This window comes from Pleurodeles waltl, chromosome 5 (assembly GCF_031143425.1).
Source record: "Pleurodeles waltl isolate 20211129_DDA chromosome 5, aPleWal1.hap1.20221129, whole genome shotgun sequence".
Lineage (NCBI taxonomy): Eukaryota > Metazoa > Chordata > Amphibia > Caudata > Salamandridae > Pleurodeles > Pleurodeles waltl.
The window spans coordinates 1,713,196,473-1,713,220,533 of NC_090444.1; the positions used below are offsets into that span (position 1 = coordinate 1,713,196,473).

Below are 24,061 nucleotides of genomic sequence, written 5' to 3' on the forward strand. Positions count from 1 at the left end.
TCCCTCAATATTTACAGGTGACTCTGGTTACCCCAACCTCTCATGGCTACTGACCCCAGTGAGGAATTCCAGGACAAGGGCAGAGGAACGTTACAATGAGGCACATGGACGAACAAGAAGAATTATAGAGCGAACAGTCGGCCTCCTGAAGGCCAGGTTTTGGTGCCTCCATCTAACAGGTGGTTCCCTGTGCTACTCACCAAAGAAGGTCTGCCAAATCATCGTGTCATCTTGCATGTTGCACAACCTTGCCTTACGTTGCCAGGTGCCTTTTCTGCAGGAGGATGAGGCTGGAGATGGGCGTGTGGCAGTGGTGGAGCCTGTGGACAGTAACAAAGAGGAGGCAGAGGATGTGGATGTGGACAATAGAACATCAATCATACGACAGTACTTCCAGTGAGACACAGGTAAGACACTGTAACTTCACCTTCCATTGCAGTTTTGTATTGGAAATTTTCACTGGCAGGCTGATATTCCCACTACTATGGCCACTTACTGTACCCTTTGACATGTCTATTTACAGATATATGTGCCCCACTCTGGCTCCTGGTGTAAGGACTGCAGCAAACTACAGGTCATACCTATGTTTACATTACTGTACAGTTGAATTGCAATGCCTACGGATTGTTAAACAAATGCATAGTTTAATCAATTGACGGACTCAATACTTGTATTTTTTACAAGGTTGTTTATTTATGTGCAGATAAGTGGATGGGGTATTGCTATAGGCTGGGGGGTGGTAGAGGAGAGTCCAGGTAAAAGTTCCAGTCTATTTATATCACAGGTGCATTGTCCAAGGGGGCAAAGGAGGGGAGCAATGGCAGTTCAAGGTGGACAGGGTGACTACTGAGTGGGTCACAAGGGTGACATTCAGGAGAGTCTTATTTCCTGGCAGGGGTCTTAGCAATGTTTTCTGGCTTCTGTCTGGATCACAGGGACCGTTTGTGGGGTGGTTCTCATTCTGCATGGGAGGGCTGCTGGTGGCCTGTTGATGCTGTGGTGGGGCCTCCTATCCACCAGCGGTAGTGGAGGTGGAAGGCTGTTCATCATTTTGGCTAGTGTCAGGTCCTGATCCCCAGGTACTGTCCCTCCTGCAGCCGCTGGGTCTCCTGCAACTTGGCCAGGATCTGGCCCATCGTCTCCTGGGAATGGTGGTATGCTCCCAGGATGCTGGTGAGTGCCTCATGGAGAGTCGGTTCCCTGGGCCTCTCCTCCCCCTGTCACACAGCTGTCCTCCCAGATTCCCTGTACTCCTGTGCCTCTGTCCTCTGAACCGTGTGCCCACTGCCACTAACCCAAGGTCCCTGATCGTCCTGTGTTTGTGGGGTTGCCTGGGGACTCTGTAGTGGTGGACACAATGCTAATTGACGTGTCCTGGGGACAAAGGTATGGGCCCGCTGGGTGGGTGCTGTGGTGGTGTTTCCTGAGGGGGGAGACTCTGTGGTGGTTGAGACTATGCCTGAGTAACCGACTGTTCGGAGGTCCCTGATGGGCCAGGTTGGTCATCCTGATCCAGGCATGCAGAGCTGCTGTCATCACTGTGGGCCTCTTCTGTGTGGGACTGGATGTTGCTGGTACCTCCTCTCTGGTGACGTTGAGTGGGGGACCTGTGGGGATGTGAATGCAGTGTTATTGTTTCTGAGTGTGACATCTTGTGCATGGGTGTGTTGCCCTGTATGGTTGTGATTGCCCTGGCAGCTTAGGTTTGTGTGACTGGTGATTTGGTTGGATAGGTGATTGTCTCTAGTGTGCGTGCTTTGGTGATGGGTGTCCATGCAGGTCTGTGATGGGTCTCCATGCATTGGTGTTGCATGCAGGGCCTGGTAATGGGGTGTACGTGAGGCGGTGGTGTGATGGGGATGAGGGTAGGGGTGGTGGTTTGTGATGGCATGTAGGTAGGGGGGTGATAGTAATAGTGAGTTTACTTACCAGAGTCCAGTCCTCCTGCTACTCCTGCCAGGCCCTCAGGATGCATAATTGCCAAGACTTGCTCCTCCCATGTTGTTAGTTGTTAGGGGAGGAGGTGGGGGTCCCCCGCCAGTCCTCTGTACTGCTATCTGGTGTCTTGCTACCACAGAACGCACCTTCCCCGGTAGGTCGTTCCACCTCTTCCTGATGTCATCCCTTGTTCAGGGGTGCTGTTCCACGGCATTGACCCTGTCCACGATCCTCCACCATAGCTCCATCTTCATAGCAAAGGATGTCTGCTGCACCTGTGATCCAAAAAGCTGTGGCTCTACCCAGATGATTTCCTCAACCATGACCCTTAGCTCCTCCTCTGAGAACCTGGTGTGTCTTTGTTGTGCCATCGGTGTAGTGTGAGTGGTGTGTGTGAGGGTGTGTGGGATGAAGTGTTGGGATGTGTGCTGTGAGGTGCCTGGATGGTGTATGGGTGATGGTGTTCTGTGGCTTTGGTTCTGTGGGTGCTCTTTGTGTGTCTCTCCCTCAGTTGTCAATTTTCTTGAGTTGTAATGGGTTGTGGGTAATGTGGGTGTGTGTTTTATAGTGGTGTGTGGGTGTGGTGTGTGTATGTGTGTCAGGTGTGTGTTATTCGAATTGTCCTATGTAGTGTTGTTTTGTATGTGTGTGTGTATTTTGAGTGCGGTGGTATGTAGCTCAAATGGTTTACCATGATTGAATGTCCGCCGCGGTGATTCGTAGGTCATAATGCTGTGGGAGTAGTTCTGTTGGCGTAATGGTGTGGGTTTTGGTACCGCCAGTTTCTCACTGACCTTTGGTCTGACGGACTTGTGTGTGTGTCTATATAGTGACGGATTGCTATGTGTGTGTCATAATATGGGTAGCGGTAAACCGTCGCAGCAGTGGTATGTTGGCGGCAGTCGGCATGGCGGTAAGCAGGACTTACCGCCAATGTCATAATGAGGGCCGTAATCTCTTCAGAAAAATCCTTGTGCATCGAAAACAATGCACCACCTGCTGGACTCGACGTAAGCCTGCATTTAGACTGAGAAATCACCGCACAGCCGGCCGGAATGACGCAGCCCGACTTCCCGAGTGGAAATTCGACACAGTGTCTGCCTTGCGACGGAACATTGAACGCATCGCCTACTGAGTCTACTTCCAGTGCATCAAGGATTTTTCCCCACATCGTCCCAGGGCATCAAAATACCCAGCATCACAGTGTAGAACCAAGACCGTGCACCGAAAAATGATGCAAACCCCTTACATCATGGAAAGAAACGATTCATTGTCTGTGCTGTGCCGGAAAATCTGACGCACTCCTTATTTTTGCACGCATCTCCTCCTCTGAGGTCTCCGTGCATTGTTATTTTTGACGCAAACCAAAACTACACACCTGACTAGTAGTGTAGTCCCTACTTGGACAAAGGTGTATACCTCTGCCAACTAGAGACCCCATTTATAACAAGCACCCTCTGGTAAGTAGGCCCAGAAAATGCCAATCAAGTGGCCACACAAAGGGAGGATCTTCAGAAGAGAAAACACATCTTGTTGTTTAAACAGTATTTTTTGTCTCTGCTCTCCAAGTTTTGGTTTCATTCCCATGGGTGACATGAGTGAACTTAGTTAAATTCACTGGTCCTGAATGTGAAAAACAGGCTATTGTAGCTTCACAGATCCCTACTCAGTACATAAATTAGGTGGTGTAAATGCTTTTCGGTACTAACACAGAGCAGTAGTAATCCACATGATCGCTCATTAATGACTTACACACTGAGGATCACTAGAAATAGATTGTGTACTTGAACATATTTGTTTTAAAGTAGTTATTCTAAAATGACACGAGTTAGTGCATATAATATTGATAACATCACAGAAGATAATAAAAAGAAGCTAAGCTTTTCAATACCTGTAAAAGCAGGGAAAAATTGAACATCACAATTTACAGCCCTTACACTCTCACTGTGCTACCTCCAAGCGCTATGCTAGTTCTAAAAGATGAGCAAACAATAAGCCTGAGTTAGGAGATGGTGTACCTACCTGGACCACAGGGTTTGTTGTCTGTTTGATATAGCTTGTCAGCTATTTCAAACACAAGGTCAAAAGCTAGGAGATGTCATCTGTGATTGGCGTCTGTGACCTGGTTTCTCTCCACTTAAGGGGACAAGTGTTGGTCCTTAAATATTAAACTATTATCAGGGATCAAAACCTCTGACATAATTTCAGGAATGTTGGATACAGATTACAGGTCCCAAAAGAACTGTCTTTGAAACACATTTAAGAAAAACGGAGATGAACTGACCTCCATTTTAGACTACACCCTTTTGATGATTTAGCTATGAATGTTCTTTTGATAGCCTTGACATGATAAGTGAATACTTGTCCCGGACTGGGTGCCACATCAGGTGTTATATATAGGCCCTTATCTAAATGACTTGACACTCTCTCTATTCTAGGAATGATAAGAATGATAAAGGCAGACAAAACTACTGTTGTTAGTGTTTATACCAGATATGACAGTGATTCAGTGGAAAATGAGAGAAGTGTTGTCCAAGATGGAATTAGGGGCCTACCCGTATTGGAGTCAGACCTCATGGCCTTTACGTCATCCCCTGGCTTGTACTTTTGAATATGACTTTACAGGGGTGTATCACATTGATGGGATATTAGTTGGATGCTCTCCATTCTCACGATATTCCATGCTATGGGTAAATAAAATGGCTACTCCCATTATCTTAGATGGCAACTTCCATTACCTGACATGGATTTGGAGCCAAATTTAAACAAACTGAACTGGCTAACTATAACAGAGACCATAGCTAAAATGGACTGTATGTGTTTAAGAACATAAAACTAGAAGAAAGCAGCCTAGAAGCAAGTGATTAAAATAGGTAAGGTAATAGAATTATGGTCAAAAGATTTATGATATTCCTGGAATAAATCCTAAGGTAAATGGTGACTACATTATCACTGTATGTGCTTTTGATTGATCTTGCTTATCAGAGATAATAATTATACATTTACAGAATAAAAACATATGCCAGAAATGTGCATTTGATGAAACAGCAATTCATGACTTGTTGCATGTTCAATAACATGTCTTCAAACAGAAAAACTGAAATGTGCAACATCATAGCCAAGGAATATAACAAGAGTTTTTAAGCGCAATGAAAAATAAATGTGAAATAGACAAATTTGTTTCTTTTTCGGATTATTGCTGCTGAGTGCAAAAAGAGAAAGAAAAATATAAATAAGAAAAATGTTTAACCCCTTCAGTGCTGAGGATGGAACGCTTCTGTCCTCAGGCATCGTGCTTGATTGCTGAAGACAGAACCATTCCATCCTCTGCACACGAGCAGGAAATCCCTCTGGTGCAGGCAGAAGGGAGAGGTATCATTGAAAAGGGGAATATTTCCCCTTTCCAATGGTATGACTTCCTGGTTGCATGTCACAACCATGCATGCCGGAACCATGCATGCCTTAACAATGTGGTCAGAACCATGACTGTGTCTTTTCCACATATGCCTTTACCAAGCATGCCTTTACAACGAATTTTGTTGTAAAAGTATGCTTAGTAAAGGAATATGTGGAAACGTCATGCGTGGTTGTGTTATACATCCCCACCCCCTGAGAGCCAAAACTACCCAAACCCAAACCCCTAACACCCCCCGAAAACACTGGCCCCTGTTCACACATAAAAAACTACCCCAACCCCCCCACCCGCCCTGAGCCCTAATATCTCCCCACCCCTAAACACTAAACTACCCTGATACCCCCACCCGCTGTGAGCCCTAAAACCTTCCCCTACCCACAATATTTAAACTACCCCATCCACCCTAAGCCCTACAAAATAAACTACCCTGACCACCCAACCCACTCCTACAAAATAAACTACTAACACTCAGCCCTGAATCCACCCCACCGCTAAAAACTACCCCCAAACCCTGCCCCAGCCCCACTTACCTCACTGTGTCCTCTCCTGATCCTTTCTTCTCCCCGTCCTTGTCCTGATATTCCTTAAACCTTCCCCGCCCCTAAAAAATAAACTATCCCAAGACCCTCATCCACCCGAGACCTAAAATCTTCCTCTACACTTATAACTAAACTACCTCGACCCCTCCACCCACCCTAAGCCCTAAAAAATAAACTACCCGACCCCCACCCTACCCCTAAAAAATAAACTACCCCACCCACCCTAAGCCCTAAATCCACCCCACCGCTAAAAGCTACCCCCAAACCCTAACCCATCCCCACTTACCTTACTGTGTCCTCTCCTGATCCTTCCTCCTTTCCTCTCTGCCCTTCTCTCGCCCTTCCTTTAACATTCCCCCGCCTCTAAAAAATGAACTACCCGACCCCCCACCCCTAAAAAATAAACTACCCTGAAAGCCCTAAAAAATAAACCTCCCTAACCCCCCACTCCCGCCCCAAAAAATAAACTACCCTAAACCCTAAATCCAACCCAGCCCCTAAAAACTACCTGTTACCCTGCCTCATCCCCACTTACCTCACCCCATCCTCTCCTGAACCTTTCTGCTCCTATTGCTGCACCACTAGACTGCTCTCCACATGGTTAAGGCAGCGAAAAAGGCAGTTGTGGTTTAGGCAAGCATTGTTCTGCTTGCGTGGTAAACGTCCGTCTGGCTTAGGCTTCATTGTTTAGGACATTTGGTCCCTGCTTAGGGATTGCTGCAGGAGGGTGATCCTCAAGCAGGGATCCACCCACTAGACACCAGGGAGGGGGGAGTAGCCCCTTGGGCAAGCGCTTTTGCCCCCCCCCCCAATGTTTTAGGGTATGTTCAGTCTTTTTACCCCCACCCCCCCGGGGAGCAGAAGAGGGCAATAGCTCCAAACCAGAAATGTGAGGAGAATGCATCATTAATCAACTAAAATATTGCATCACTGTACATATTTTTCCTCTAGTTTGTTAAATTGAGGATGACTACCTTAGATACCAGTGCCTTAGCTTTGACACTGCAGATTTTATGCCAGCATGTGCAGACACAGTCAACCCCTGAGCTGCCCTAATTAAATATAACGTAGCTCGCTCATCCAAGAGCATGTTTCTCTTTCACTCCCACTTTGAAAACCATAAGAGTGCTAGCTAAATTGAGGGAATAGGAGTGATTCGAAGACTCCTCTCCTTTTGAAGTTGCTTAAATCACTGTTAAAATATCTGTGCTTATCTTGGCTTTTCACATTACCCGCAAATTCCTCAGCAAATTATTATCTGCAGAAAAGCAACATTTGCACGCAGTTCCCTTAAATGCACATTCTTTTACTTTTATGGTCCATGGTGCTTGACACAGCTGCATGGAAACTTGTTTCTGAAAGACAGCCACCTTCCCTAGAAGTTCTATTCCTTTATTGATTTTCCTTCTGAATCTCTGAATCCGTTTAGACACTAACGTATGCAATATACGTTGTGAGCTGTTATGGGCATTAGCACTGAATCCTACACTGCTTTAGTGTGGGAACAGAAGGATCAGCTTTACATAATGAAAGTAACAGGGATTGGGTATTTCTGTGCAAGGGAGACACCTAAAAATCTTTACTGTGTATGTAGCACATTGAAGTTACTAGCGCCTAAAGTTTCCTGCACTGCAATACAAGCCAGCCACTGGCTGTGGAGCCATTCACAAGGAAACGCGTTGCTGTACTTGCATGGATAAAACTTTTAGGACTTGCTTCGATGTGTTGTGATTTGAAAGCATTGTAAAGGCATTGCAAAATAAACTACTGCTTGCACCACACGAGATGAAAAACAAACTTTGTATCAAACAGCATTTAAAAGAAGAAACTGGCTGCACCACAGAAATCTCTCTGGGGCAGTGAAACTTGCTTTTAGCTGTGAAAATAAGATTAGTAGAAAACTAGAATTTCTGTACAACCTTCGCGTGAAATCTGTGCATGTACCCTAAGTATGCATTTCTTTGTTTTGGCTCAAACATGTCTGTTCCAGTCCAATGTGAGATAACTGTGTGCGTTTTCATTCAACGTATTTCACAAATCATGAGAAAATATGAATAACTACAAAGGCTTCACTTTCTCAACCTAATATAGCAAGTAAACTCTCAAAAACATAAAATCCTCAGCAGGGAATATATTGTTTTTAGCATTTAGTGTGAAGAAATTACGTAGTCCCTAACTGGATAAACTGCAGTTTGAGCGAAATTACATTAAAATGCACAATTTTGCATTAAGAGTTAATTTTGTAACTGTTGTATTCAGTAATGTTTTACACTTGTCAGGTGTTTAGAAAAACCACCTATAATTTGTGATGAAAATGTTTTAAGCTATGGATCTTCTTGTGAGGGATCCATTATTTTACGGCAAACAATTCAGTCTATTAATAGCCGATAAATTATTTTGCATAGGAATTTGAAACCTATTTGAACAAGAAAGCAGTTAGCTAACTGCCTTGTAGGCGATATGTTTTAGCTGAAAAACCCATTGGAAAAGTTCAGGGTTATTTGAAATGTATATTTTCTATTAGGTTGATTTCGAATACTGTGTTGGGAGTGTGTATGTGCCCGTATATGCATGTCTAAATTTATATAGTCCAATATTAGTTTATAGGGTCTGTGGGGTTTATTAAAACCAGAAAATGCCTTGATGTTATAGCTAGATAAAAATACATTTTACGTCATGTTTAGCTTCTGTCTTCAGAAGATATTAAGCCTGCACTTAGGGTTATTTTATGTCATGCTTAGCTTCTGTCTTCAGAAAATATAAAGCCTGCAGTTGGGGCTCACTCCTTAAAGGAATGACCTGTGATACCGAATTTTTATCCCACCCCGCTTGATTTCTGTATAGGGCTGGAGACTGTTAGAAACTGGGTTGTTGACTGATGTATAATCCTTAGTCAAACAGTAACCTAGTCAGAGTAAGTGCCAGGCAAGCCCTAAATGAACCTTTACTCACCCTCTGGTAGATTGACACAGAGCGGTCAGGGTTCACTTAGATGCAGTGCGTAAAATATTTGTGCAACAATTGAAACAGCAAAACACTGAAAACATCACACAAAAAGATACCAAATCAAGTAATAAAAATACTTCTGACTTTAATCAATAAAACAAGACCAAAATGGCACAAATCTAATACATAGAACTTGAGACATTGATTTTTTAAGATGTTAAGTGGAAATAGTGCTAAGAGGTGTAAAGTGCTAAAATGGGATATCTGGTTGTGCCGGACCAGGACAAAGTCAAAAGGTCAGGATGACTGCGATGGAGTGCTCGCCAGATAGAGTGTGCCACTTAGGCCTGCTGAGCATGTAGGTTAAATACAGTATGCATCAAGCAGCAGAGGCTGTGTGGCAGTTCTGAGATGTGGTGAGGCTGTGGTATGAGATCCTTATATGTCGATGTCAAGGATTCTGTCAAAAATGGCTTGTGATGCGAAGACCAGTGTTGAGGATGCGTTGTACATTTGAGGTGATGCATCATGTCTGAAAAGCAGGGAAGCTGCGATGCGCAGTTTCAACATTGTTGTCAAAACTGCTGTCGGTGGGAATGCAATGACCTTGTGCCAGGAAGAGGGTCACACAGTGGTAGTTCTGTAGGCGATGCGTTGAGTCTGACCCACGCAGCGGAGGTGATGCATCAGTGCTGATCTATGCAGCAGCAGCGATGCGCAGGTCTGATCCGCACAGCAGAAGCAATGCACTGGTTTGGTAGAGGATGCTTTGGTCCTGCTGGAGAAAACACCTTAGGGCCACTTCCATGGATCTGGGTCTGGGGAATCACCACTTGGCAGGGTAGGCTCACAGATGGCAGAGTCCAGGTGCCAAAACAGGGTGTTTGGAAGTCCCTTGTGTCCCTAAGACTTCAGATTAGGAGGCATACCAGCTAGCCATTGAGTCACTCTGGGTTCATGTGATGCAGGTCTAATCCTTCTCACGCAGGCAGGAGAACAGCAGGAAGCAGGACAGCACAGCAAGGCAAGGTTGCAGCAGAGTGGCAGGCCATTCTGCAACACAATAGTCCTTCTTCCTGGCAGAGTAGTCTCATGTGCAGAAGTGTCCTGAAGTGGGGCATTCAGGAGTGGAGGTTACTTCAAAGACAGTCAGCGGGGTATGCAGCCCTTTGTGTGGGAACAGAACACAATCAATTCAGGTGTGAGGCTGGGTCCAGCACCTCCCTACCATCCTCCCAGGATAGTCGGTTAAGTCACACCTAAGCTCCCATTGTGTGTGGCTGACTAGGGGGAATAGACAAAACCCAACTGTCACTCACCCCAGACAAGTGATCAGACATGGCAGAGCAAACTGCACAAACAGGCTGTGGAACGGCAGGACTGAGCCATTGTTAGAGGGCTACTTAAGGGTGTGGCACAATAAAGCCCTGATTTATACTTTTGCTGTGCTGCATTACCGTCATTTATTGATGCAAAAGCAGCACAAACTTACAAAATACAGCTGTATTTTGTAAGTTTGCGCCACTTTTGAATAAAAAATGACAGTAACGCAGCACAAAAAAATTATAAATCGGGGCCGAAGTGCTGCAAGCCAACTAGTAGCATTTAATTTACAGGCCCTAGACACATGTAGTGCACTTTACTCAAAACGTATAAGTAAACTAAATATGTCATTTGGAGATTAGATAATATTGCCATGTCTAGGGGAGAGGGCGCAAGCACTTTAGCACTGGTTAGTAGTGGTAAAGTGAACAGAGTTCTAGAGCCAGCAAAAACGAAGTCAGAAAAGAGGAGGTAAACAAAAGTTTGAGGGAGGACCATCCTAATTCTGTCAGGTCTACTGGAAACTATTTTAATTTCCCACTTGTTTGAATAGTTTTCCCTGAGCTCTTCAGGTACTAACTTTGAGGTACAGCTCTTCATAAAGGCAAAAGGTCAGTCAATCTCTTCAAAACATTATGGGAGGCATTATGACCCCGGCGGTAGGTGGTAATATGGTGGTAGTGCCAACAGGCTGGCGGTACATACCGCCACATTATGGCATTTACCATTCCTACTGCCATGGCGGTAGAATCTGCCAGGCCGGAGATAACAATCTCTAGCCCTGCTATTGTACCCCCGGCAGCACTTTGAGCCTGCCTACTGCCATGGTTTTCGTGGTGTTAGCAATGCCACGAAAACCATGACGGTAGGCCCTACCAGTGACAGGGAATTCCTTCCCTGTCACTGGTAGGAGGCTCACCCACCCACCCAAACACTCCCCAGATGCCCCCCACCCCCTCCATCCACGTTCCCCCTTACAATCCTCCACCCCCATACATGCACACACTCGCAGACATGCACCAAGCATACACCCACTCACTCACACTGGCATACACGCATTCATTCACACATACATCCATTCATTCTCACACACATCCGTACACACATTCACACTGACATGCAGACACGCATTCACATTTCCATTATTACACGCATTCACACACATGCATACACCCACAAAATCAACACTACACACATAGATGCATTCACGCACACACTCACACATTCACACACACAACCACACACACACACAACACTCTCCAACCCCACCCCCCCTGTCGGAAGCCCAACTTACCTGCATCAGGTGGTCTTCCCACAGGGTACGGGACGTGGCGCTGCTACTGACAGCAGCACCCACCAGCAGAACACCATGATATGGCTGGCGGTGGCCTACTGGCGTAGCACTGCTGGGGGTAGCAGCGCCACCTTGGCACCATCCGCCAGTATGGCCACAGCCGGATTTCCACCCTTCTTGTGGCGGAAGTCCGGCTGTGGTCATAATCCAGCGAACAAAGAGTAGCCCCGGTGACAGTCTTTTGGCGGCCGTCACCCGGGCGGTAGCCGGCTTATACCGCCAATGTCTTAATGTGGGCCTATGTCTTAAAATTATATCACAGACATCAGATAAGTGCAGCTAGAATGTTGCCTTAATTTTGTGTGGTATGCCTACATCAATCTGTATATGGTTTAGTTAAATATATCACTAAATGTTATTTCAAGATTCTAGTGAACTGTGGTCATTTCCGCTGCTCTAGCCCAGAGCACTATTTATGATTTTTTTACATAAAAATGATTTTCATGTGTTCACATGCTGTGCAGTTCCAGTAGCATCTAGTCCTATAAAAGTCATTTTGTGACCTATTGTCTAAGTATCTAGTGACTGTTTTTACTTAATTGAGTAAGTCTGTTACTTGTAGAAGTGTAAAAATGTATGTCAGCACATAATCTAAACCGAGCCAACATGTGACAGATTGCCCATTATTTAGCAAACCCCTACCAGCGTTCTGTGATATGTGGGATAATGACTACCAAGCCATGTCTGGTGTTCCTGAAATCTCAAAGAGACTTCCAGCTCTCAGTAGAGTAACTAACTACAAACTGTCTACGTCTGTTTGTTAAAAAACTCCTAGTGTTAGGAATTATATCATCACACTCTAAAACTCCACCCATAAGTGAAAATATTTGTGGGAGAAAGACAGCTAATTCATTGACAAGTATTTCAAAGGGATATGCAGCATGCACATTCATTCTCTCTTCCTGTTAGTGTAGGAAGCTGGCTATCTATATAGTGAACAAATGTAAGGGGACACTATGCAGATGTCCCAGGGGACCCTTTTTGTCTGACAGAGGTTAAAATATTAAACCTAAAGGTTCTCTTTCGTGGTTGTGTGGGCAAGCGGTTAGTCTTATTAGAATACAGTGATAAGCATTGATTGCACACTCAGAGCCAGTAGGTGAGGCACTAACTAAAGAATTCCTACACCAGTTTATAAACACAACACATATTTTATATGAATTTAGATAGCAAGATCATCAGAATCAGGTAAGTCATTTTCGAGATATTAATTTTTATATTTTAAACGTTGACAGTGCAATTTCTGGAGTGGTAATGTTCTATATGGGGAGAATACATATACTGCATTCAGGCACTTAACAACAACATACAGGACTGTTCTTCTGCAGTTAAGGTAAGTATGGGGCTAGGTCCAAAGCAGAACCAACAGGTCACTTTGGGAGACACTGAGGCCTCCTTGTGCAGAGGTGTTTTTCAGCCTAAGATGCCCTAATGCTGAAAATGCTATTGGAAAGAAACAGACACTGCATATGTGTACTTGGCAATGACTTGCACGACTGTTCTTTTGAACTTGAGGTGAGTATGGGGGAAGGTTCGAGGCCACACCAACAGGTCACCTCGGGGGGCTCTAGGGCATCCGGGTGCAGAGGTGTGTCCTATTCACTTCAATAGCAATCGTTCCAATTAGAAAGTGAATGCAAACAGGCACTGAGGGACTGTTTGGGGGAATCCACAGGGGGGCTCAGATCTCACTATGCTCTGGTAAGTGGGGACACCTTTGGTGCTCTTCTCCTCAGGCCGGGGCAACAGGTTGCAGGGAAGCAGCTCCACTACTCCACAGGAGATCCTGGTTACTTCTTGAAGTGCTGGAATTCCTCCCAGGCTTTCGGAGGCAGAACAGCTGCAGGACGAGTCATCATTCCGTAGGTGTTGTGGACAGGAGGCAAGCTGGTGGGGTCGGGGGTCTAGTCAGTTGCTGCGTTGCTGCTCCTCAGTCCTTGAAATTCCCAGCTCTTCAAGTCTTCTTCAATGAATCTGAAATCCTGGTATCAGTGGGATTCCTAAATACACATTTTAGGGATGTTAAGGAAAGTGAAGTAGCCCTGGGGTCACTACACCCCATAGATGACCACTTCCTTTGGGGAGTGGACATTACATTGTCACAGAATTCCTAATTCCACCACACACAAGATGGTGGATTTCCTGCTGGTCACCCTAGGGGTGTGCCCAGCCTGGTAGTGTAACACGCCTCCTACATAGCTAATTTTCCGACCTATCCTGGTGCCAAATTGGCCTCAGGGCAGGGGGTTGCTTCTCCCCTATCAGGGGAAACGGGGGATTAAATACTAAAGGCAGCAGGTACTTTGAAGTTTCTGCCTTGGTATGCCGATTTATTAGAGATCCTGTTGGTGGAGGTGATAACACCTTCTGCCAAAGAAGGCATTGTTTCTGACCACGGAGAGCAGAAGCTCTCACCTCCAACGGGTCAGAAACTCTTCTGTGGTGGCAGGCTAGTTGATACCAGTCAGCCAGCACACTAGAAGACCAGTAGGTTTCAGGAGGGCACCTCTAGGGTGCCTTCTAGATGCATGTCATAATAAATCCAATACTTTATCAGTGTGGATTTATTAAGACGAGGTGTTTGATTTCTTCTTGAGAGGTGTCTCCAAGGGCTTGCTTCCTGTTTTGAAGTCTCAGGGACAGCGAAGGCTTCATCAACCAGTCTCTGAGTTCACTTGCTGTAGCCTCTAGCTTGCCAGGTGGTGCCATTTCAGTTCCTGGGCCCCAGGAAGTGAAATCTGGTGAAATTCCTTGTGAAACGACTTTGGACAACTCTTTGCGACTTCGCAATCAATCAGTCAATTAAAAAATTAAGCGCGCTACTGACCCAGTAGGGTCTCAAGGTGCTGTGGGGGGGAACAGAGGGGGGTGCCGGTTTACTGTTCAAAAAGCCATGTCTTGAGGTGTTTTCTGAAGGTCAGGAGGTCCTGGGTCTTGCGTAGGTTGGTGGGGAGGGAGTTCCAGGTCTTGGAGGCAAGGTAGGAGAAGGATCTGCCTCCGGAGGTTGTGCATTGGATGCGGGGACTGTGGCAAAGGTTAGGTCAGCAGAGCGGAGGAGACGAGTGGGAGCAAAGGACTCCGCTGCATGAAAACTGCAACACCGCCTGCATCTGAAGCCGTGGACCTCACTGAAGCTTGATGACCCCACTGACAATGCAGGCCTAACGTCGCTGCAGCCGCTGACATCCCAAGAACTTGTGAGATCAGTGTGTCGTAGCACTGATGTTCGTAACACCTGACTCAGTTGCAGCGCTTGTGACCCTGTGTTGTGATCGTGACCCCATGAAGTCACCCCACAGCATCTTAAATTTGCTGGACATTGAACTTGCTGGAGGTGTAAGGGACCGACACTTTGCAACCGATGCCACGCCACCTCCACCGCTTCAGCAAGGACCCGACACCTCTCATCAAAGCCTCCGCTCCTTTGCCCTGCAGCACCGGAACCTATGCCGCATCGGATTCAGTTACGCCTCGCTCCACGACTCCGTGCACCGGCATATTTCTTCACTTTTGCTTCAGGTACTGTATTTGGGGGTCTGTGTGACTTCGTAACCAGTGCCAGTGGCATCACATTGTGGGAGACGACTCTGTCGCGATGAAGTGACCACTTCAAGTTGCAGCATTTGTGCGTTTAGGCTCTATTTTTGGGTTTATTATTGAAAACATCATATCTTTACTTGTGTATATCAGATTTGTATCTATTGGTCTTGTTTTATTTAGATAAATATTTACTATTTTTCTAAACCTGTGTGGTTGCTACACATTCAAACAACCATAAACAGTATGTACAAGTGAGAAAACAATACGTTCCCTTCCTGCACCCTCATGCGGTACCAAACGTTGTCAGCACAAGACCCACCCTATAGTTTTCCGACTTTAATGTAACAATTAAATTCAGAGTACACCCAGTTTCCCAGCTCTAGCAACAATATGTAAATACAAGGGTTGTAGACTTCTACATAGCACTGTCGCCTAGGCTGCACTAGTAAATCACAATAGTCAACTTCAGGAATTCCCTGGCAGAAGAACATGACCAGCAACACAACAGTGCTGCCTTCACATTCACCCCTGCTCACTCCTGCACATCCACTCTTCACTGCCAGCCAGTGCCACGGGTATCAGTCAGCTTCTGCACACACTCACTTAAACGTACACACTCCCGGCACCCTAATGCAGTGCCATGATATCTGACTAGTGGATGCCACTGTGTTTGCCGGCACCCTGGGCCCCAAATCACCCTTTACCCAGCAACCAGCTTCGGCTATTCCGCCCCACCACAAACCATAGATTGCCTCAACCCTCCCCCAGGATACTAGGCTGCTCGCAGACCTTGTCACACTAGACAGGACGGGGACAAGATGGGATGGGGAAGGAAAGACAACCACCGATCTGGCAACAATTATAAAGGAGTCATTTGGGCTCCCAGTAGAAGGTTCACTCAGAGGTCTTCAACAAACAGGGGGATAGTCAATGGGGCCGCTTCTTGGTGCTGAGACCCACCAGAGAGTCAACGTTACATAATAGTTACCAATATCGTCAACTCCAGAATAGAGATGCACCGTGGGGGCATATTGACTTGAATTGCCCTCAACAATTTGTGTTGCACACAACAAGTTACTATGTCCACACCCCCTTAACAAGGAGGTGCAGTGTCTGGTGCATGAAGACCTGAGTTGCACCAGACGGCTATGCTCCCATGTGAAAAGTGCTCAGAGTGTTGTACCTCCACAAAAGTGAGGCACAACGTCAGGGCCCCGATTACCTGAACCGGCCCCAACCATGCGATCACTTGAAAGACAATTCCCAATGTGGTACCTCCTCAGGAGAAGACACTAGTCTGCACATGATGACTTGAATGGCACCAGACACACCTGGACGCTCCCAGGAAGATCGGAAATCCTGTACCTCTCTGGAATGAGGTATAACGTCCAGCGCTCAATGACTTGAGTCTGACTAGACTGTCCGGTCACACAAGGAACTTCCTTTACGTACCTCCCTAGAATGAGGCACAACATCTGGTTTGCAATGACTTTCATTTCACCATGCTCTCCAGTCACACACTTTAGCTCAGGTTCAGCTGTACCATACGAGGCAGTATATATCTCCACTCTGATTGCTCCCCCACCTCGAAGGGATGCAACCTATGAATGGGGCACAGCACATAATGTGCATGCAGCCGAGGATCACACAAGGGAAATGTGACTCACTCAATGGGGTCCCTCAATGGGTGATCCTGCTCACACCACAAGATGCCTCGGCATGCAGTGGTCCCCATGATGAAGGGTCAGTACCCTGAAGTGAAGACAGTAATTGCAGTCTCCGCAAGAGGTATCTCTGTTTTCCAAACACAGTACTTCATCCACACTCACACCGCTGCTGCCCAGTGGAGTCTAGCATAGAAGAGGTCACCCACTGCTCCCCAGATGGTACTGGCAGACAATGTAGGTCCCTCCCTGGAGGTCTTTGGTCTTTGATGTCCTTGAGGCCTCTGCAGAGAACAGGGGGAAGCCAACCTGCCCTTGGAGAGCACATCTTGGGTTACGACACAGCAGCAGGCAGTCAGGTCAGGCCAGCCACAACACAGGAAGGGTGCGCTGATCCCTTCTTTGGACAGTTATCCTCCTATGCACAACAGATCCTCTGGCAGAGCACACCACACAGTCCACCAGCAGTAGTCCTGCATCACCGTAGATGCAACTCCCTTGCTGAAGGATAGTACCCCTAGTCATACCAAAGTGTGTCTTTGAAGCTATTGGTGGTTTAAAGGGTTCTCCTCTGAACCACAGATGCCTCCCCTAAATTTCCTCTCCATCCGCCCCAAGGAAGTGGAATGTAGATCTTTATCTTTGGCTTGAAAGGCCATGTGTCACAAACCTCTCCCTCCAATCGATCTATCCCAGGCCCTAAATGGCAGGTGTCTCTTAATTTGGATGCCCAAGTTTATTAGTTGTCACTTGAGGAATGTGCAGATGTGCTCTTCGCCCACATCCTGTGGAATGGAGTCGAATTTTCAAGATACACAGAACACAGAATATTTTAGAATCTGGAAATGGCCACTTCCTAGAAGTGGCATTTCTAGTGCATTATTAATAAAAACCACTTTACCATTAGAGTCCAATGATACCAGACATCATGAGGCTGCTCCCCTGCAATCCACTATTGCAGCCAAACCTCCAATTTTCTCCCATGTTACGTTATGAGCAGAGCAGCTCTCGTGGGCAGTGCGAACACGCATGGGTGTTCCGCACCTCCTGGGCACATGTACCCTGGCTCACATACAATCCTGCAGAGGCAGGCTGGATACATGGGAGTAAGTGTGCCTATGCTGGCCTGCACTATCAGGCTCAGTCACTACTTTAGATATGCACATGAAAGCATGTACACCCTGGTAACTGATGTCAGGAGCAATATTACATAGAAAACCATCCATGTGCCATTATGCGTACACCAGCTAGTGCCTCTTCGAGGTGGATGGAAGGATGGCACTGGCACTTTTACACTGAATTTACAGTGGGAAAGTGCCCAGGGCTGATGGGCCCGTTTCAATAACCAGCAGCACTGTATGAAAGTACCATCTTGCCTGGCATGTGACCCCCATTTTCACTGTATGTATGTTTGTATTTGCCCTTGTCTCACTGGGATCCTGCTAGGCAGGACCGCAGTGCTCATAGTATATTCCCTGTATGTGTTCCCTGTGTGGTCCTAAATGTATCACTGAGGCTCTGCTAACCAGAACCACAGTGTTTATGCTCTCTCTGCTTTCTAAAATTGTCACTGCAGGCTAGTGACTAATTTTACCAACTCCCATTGGCACACTGGTACACCCATATAATTTCCTTGTATATGGTACTTAGGTAACCAGGGTATTGGGGTTCCAGGAGATCCCTATGGGCTGCAGCATTTCTTTTGCCAACCATAGGGAGCTCCGACAATACTTACACAGGACTGCCACTGCAGCCTGAGTGAAATAACGTCCACGTTATTTCACAGCCATTTTTCACTGCACATAAGTAACTTATAAGTCACCTATATGTCTAACCCTCACCTGGTGAAGGTTAGGTGCCAAGTTACTTAGTGTGTGAGCACCCTGGCACTAGCCAAGGTGCCCCCACATCGTTCAGGGCAAATTCCCCGAAACTTTGTGAGTGCTAGGACACCGTTACACGCATCCACTGCACAGAGGTCACTACCTATGTGTAGCGTCACCATGGTAACTCCAAACATGGCCATGTAACATGTCTAAGATCATGGGACAATTCCATGATCCCCCGGGGCTCTAGCACAAAACCCGGGTACTGCCAAACTGCCTTTCTGGGGTTTCCACTGCAGCTGCTGCTGCTGCCAACCCCTCAGACAGGATTCTGCCCTCCTGGGGTTTGGGCAGCCCTGGCCCAGGAAGGCAGAACAAAGAATTTCCTCTGAGAGAGGGTGTTACACCCTCTCCCTTTGGAAATAGGTGTGAAGGGCTGGGGAGGAGTAGACTCCCCCAGCCTCTGGAAATGCTTTGATGGGCACAGATGGTGCCCATCTCTGCATAAGCCAGTCTACACCGGTTCAGGGATCCCCCAGCCCTGCTCTGGCATGAAACTGGACAAAGGAAAGGAGAGTGACCACTCCCCTGACCAGTACCACCCAGGGGAGGTGCCCAGAGCTCCTCCAGTGTGTCCGAGACCTCTGTCATCTTGCATTCAGAGGTGTTGGGGGCACACTAGACTGCTCTGAGTAGCCAGTGCCAGCAGGTGACGTCAGAGACCCCTCCCGATAGGTTCTTACCTCTCTTGGTAGCCAAACCTTCTTTCTTGGTAACCAAACCTCCTTTTCTGGCTATTTAGGATCTCTCCTCTGGGCTATTACTCAGATAACAAATGCAAGAGCTCACCAGAGTTCCTCTGCACTTCCCTCTTCGACTTCTGCCAAGGATCGACCGCTGACTGCTTCAGGACGCCTGCAAAACTACAACAAAGTAGCAAGACGACTACCAGCAACATTTTAGCGCCTCATCCTGCCGGCTTTCCCAACTGTTTCCTAGTGGTGCATGCTCTGAGGGCTGTCTGCCTTCACCCTGCACAGGAAGCCAAGAAGAAATCTCCTGTGGGTCGCCGAAATCTTCCCCCTGCAAACGCAGGAACCAAACTACTGCATCACCGGTCCTCTGGGCCCCCCTCATCCTTACGAGCGTGGTCCCTGGAACACAGGAGCTGGGTCCAAGTGTCTCCCACAGTCCAGTGGCCCTTCTGTCCAAATTTGGTGGAGGTAAGTCCTTGCCTCCCCACTCCAGACAGCAAACCTGTGTAGTGTGTGATTTGCAGCTGCTCCGGCTTCCGTGCACTTCTCCAAGGATTCCTTTGTGCACAGCCTTGTCTGGGTCCCCAGCACTCCGTCCTGTAGTGCTCAACCCTCTGAGTTGGACTCCGACATTGTGGGACCCTCCTTTTGTGACTCTGAGTGCACAGAACTTCCAAGTGCCTGCTCCGGTACTTCTGTGGGTGCTGCCTGCTTCTGCGGGGGCTCTCTGAGTTGCTGAGCACCCCCTCTGTCTCCTCCTCCAAGGGGCGACATCCTGGTCCTTCCTGGTCCCCAGCAGCACCCAAAAACCTCTACTGTAATCCTTGCAGCTAGCAAGGCTTGTTTGCGGTATGTCTGAAACACTTCTGCAACATCCAGCACGCCGTGGGATATCTTCCATCCAAAGGAGAAGTTCCTAGCTCTTTTGGTTGTTGCAGAATCTTTGGCTTCTTCCACCCAGAGGCAGCCCTTTTGCACCTTCATCTGGGGTTTCCTGGGCTCCTGCCCATCCTGGACACTATTGCGACTCTTGGACTTGGTCCCCTTCCTTTCCAGGTCCTCAGGTCCAGGAATCCGTCTTCAGCGTTTTGCTGGTGCTTGTGGTTCTTGCAGAATCCCCCTATCACGACTATTGTGTCTTTCTGGGGTGGTAGGGTAACTTTACTCTTACTTTCTAGGGTCTTGGGGTGGGGTATCTTGGACACCGTTACTGTTTTCTCACAGTACCGGCGACCCTCTACAATCTCTCATAGGTCTGGGTTCCATTTGTGATTCGCATTACACTTTTGGAGTATATGGTTTGTGTTGCCCCTAGACCTATGTTTGCCTATTGCATCCTATTGTGATTCTACATTGTTTGCACTACTTTTCTTACTGTTACTTACCTGTTTTGGGTTTGTGTACATATAACCTGTGTACATTACTTACCTCCTAAGTGAGGGTCTTCTCTGAGATACTTTTGGCATATTGTCACTAAAATAAAGTACCTTTATTTTTAGTAACTCTGAGTATTGTGGTTTCTTATGATATTTTTCTATATGATATAAGTGGTATAGTAGGAGCCTAGCATGTCTCCTAGTTCAGCCTAAGCTGCTTTGCCATAGCTACCTTCTATCAGCCTAAGCTGCTAGAAACACCTCTATTCTACTAATAAGGGATAAATGGACCTGGCACAGGGTGTAAGTACCACAGGGTACCCATTATAAGCCAGGCCAGCCTCCTACAAGCACCTCCTAGAGAAAAACAAAAAACCTTAGGGAACTATTACCCACACGTGTCAGGTCTAACACTGGGTCACTCGTGCTGACCAGTGTCCAGTACATGTTTTAAGATGGCTGCCCAGTCACTTGCAATGTCTAGGAACAGAACCAGACATCACTGCATCAAGGGATATCTCCTGCTTTGTATTATAATGCATCCTGCATTAGGATCAGACATATTCTAACTGATTTGTTCAAAGTCAAGTAACTGTGCACATTTTATACTCAAAACCAATGAAGTGAAGCCCTTCTTCCTCCTCTCTATACCTGTGGCCTAGAGGAAGCCTCGTAAATGGTACAAATGGCGATCCAAACACTAAATGATGAAGGCTGAGTGTTACCTGTAAGTATTTTGTACAAGTCAGAAGTTTGTGTGAGGTGGTGGACTTACATGCTATTTTAAGAGTGATTTCTGTTTTACCTATGGTTTAATCCATTGGATTGCAGACTCAGACGTGTGTGGACCTATTACTGACAGGTGTTTGTAGTTTAAATTCAAACAATGAGAACTGTATGGTTCCTGAGTGGTAAAGCTAAACACACACCCTCCAGCAATTACAAATGCACGTAAATGTATAACTGAATTAACTGCTACCTTTTTTATATCGTTCTAGGCAAGATAACTACTGGTATCAATTGCCAAACATTTGAAGTCCAAGCAGATATTGCTTCATGCCCCCAACAGATGTCTGGTAAGAACACAAATTACCGATGTCAGTGTTCGAGGGAAGGTCGTGAACTTATCTCAAACACAACGACAGTGACGTTCATAAGAAAAGGTAAATTGTTTTTTTTGTAAGACGAATATACTGGTGTACACACATCTTTGTGTAAATCTACTTTACAAATGTAATGTGCAAACGTGTCGATAAAACATCTGATGATTCTGAAGCCTGGGCTGCGAAAACCTTGAACATAAATTTGTCCTAACATTAAGCCGATTTGTGGACGAAGCTAAAGTTTGATGCGCAAAAGTCATTTACATTTGCAACTGATTTGGTTATGATTTACAGAGCACTAATCTAAACTCATAACTGGATTTACATGCACTTAAAATTAAATCAGAATGGCAGAATTTTAAATGTGAGTAAATCTTCTCACAGGGGTGAGGTGTGTGTGTTTCAAGGAGGACTCATCGACAAAACCTGCAAACTCGCAAAGGTTGGGCAACCCACAAAATTGGGAGGGTGTAGAGTAAGGTTTTTGCCAGTGCTTAATTTGTAAAATAAAAAAAGTGCACCAGTGCCCAAAGCTCAGCTAATGAGCCTGTGGTCTGTGTAATTAAACGCCGGCGTGACAAATATCAGGACTGAGTACTTTTGAATCCACCCCACGCCTCTTTAATCTACTGAGAGACAGTACTTTTCCCTTTATCTTTCTCGCGCAACTTCTGCTTTCTCCCTTTGTGAGTGATGGTTTTTTCATCATTCTCTTCCTCCGTCTTTCCGATGTGTGTGTTTACCCTCTTGTTCTCCATAAATATCTGATGCGGAAAAATAGATTTCTGAGGCCCCGACCAGACTACTGGCTCAAATAAACACTGCTTTTTACACAGGAAAAAAATCCTCTTGGGGTTAGAGGGAGAAACTAAGCAAGTCTAAATGCGCATTAATGTATGCACAAATACACACGTGCTGCAAGTCTAAAAGCGCATTAATGCATGCACAATTACACACCTGCTGCAAGTCTAAAGGCACATTAATGCATGCACAATTACACACTTGCTGCAGTCTAAAAGCACATTAATGCATGCACAATTACACACTTGCTGCAAGTCTAAAAGCACATCAATGCATGCACAATTACACACTTGTTACATTTACACATGATAAAACAAAAGGGACTATTTTGCAATTCATTTAGAAGTTCCCAGGAGGAGTATGTGAACTCCTTGTGACTTTAATGGTATTCAGAAATTTACTCTAAGTAATGGTAGCATCTGACAGAAGTACAATTCCAAGCATTTTTTGTAAGCATAGCGCTATACGCTTTATTGTTGAGTGCCAAATGTGTTGTGTTTTGTGAGAGTGAATTGGGAAACAACCACATCTTTCCCAGGGGGAATGAAAACCCTGATCCCCCAAAAGCTTTTAAAATATTGGCACACAATGTCCTTGGGTAAATAAAATAGGGAAACAGAGATACTGGGAAAGCCAAATGATCGGACACAAAAAGTATGGGATAAAGAAACAGGTAAGTGTAAGATGTATGAGATACGTTAAGGAATGAGTAAAGCATAAGGGAAGGTTATGGGCACAATTGAAAAGGCAAGGATTATGTCAGTAGTTAGAAGGAGACCCCAATTTTACAAAGAAGCTAACACATCTTCAAAATAATATGGAGAATAAAATAGTAAAAAAGCATACGTGCAAAAACTCACCAATTGCGAATGGTGGTATGGCCACCAGGGAGATCCGATATATGCGGCGGAGAGGTGGAAGATGGGTGCAGTTCTCCTGCTGGAGTATCTTTATAAGGGGGCGGTTGGCCTGACAGCCTTCCCAAGGGCGGCTCCTCCATGTGGGCTGAGGAGCTTAGCCCCTCCGCCAGCAGCAACCGCTGCAAATCCTTTCACAATGTGAAACACAGTTTATTATCCCTTCCTTGTGAAAGGGGCAGGCCACAGGCTGTGACAAGCAGAGGGGAGTGCTCTGTGCTCTCCACTCAAAGCCCAAGACAGCCGGCCAAACACACATGCACACAGGGCTCTCTCCAGCCCAGCAATCCAATTTAGGATTGGCCGCAGGGCAGGCTGGGAGCCTGTGCCTGCAGGCAGAGGTGAAGAGCAGCGTGGTTTTCCAGGGGGCGGTGGTCCAGTTAACACCGCGAGCCATGACTGAGCCTTCCTTCAGCAACGCGGGTGATACTGACCATAAGGAAATACACTCAACGACTAATAAGATTGGGAGGGAAGCTCACGGAACAGAGAGCAGTATGGCAAATCTCTGTATTGCGTCAGATGGCACAATTAGAGGGTTTTAAGGAAATGGGACATGATCGG

General features: G+C 46.3%; 1 protein-coding gene across 1 annotated transcript in view; it reads left to right on the top strand.

Moving 5' to 3' along the window:
- Positions 1-24,061, top strand: part of LOC138296694 (adhesion G protein-coupled receptor F5-like) — a 1,174,222-nt gene that overhangs the window by 700,792 nt on the left and 449,369 nt on the right. The window contains exon 11 of the mRNA XM_069236066.1: positions 21,675-21,839. Within this exon, the coding sequence (XP_069092167.1) occupies positions 21,675-21,839 (165 nt within the window). The remainder of the gene's footprint in view (positions 1-21,674; positions 21,840-24,061) is intronic.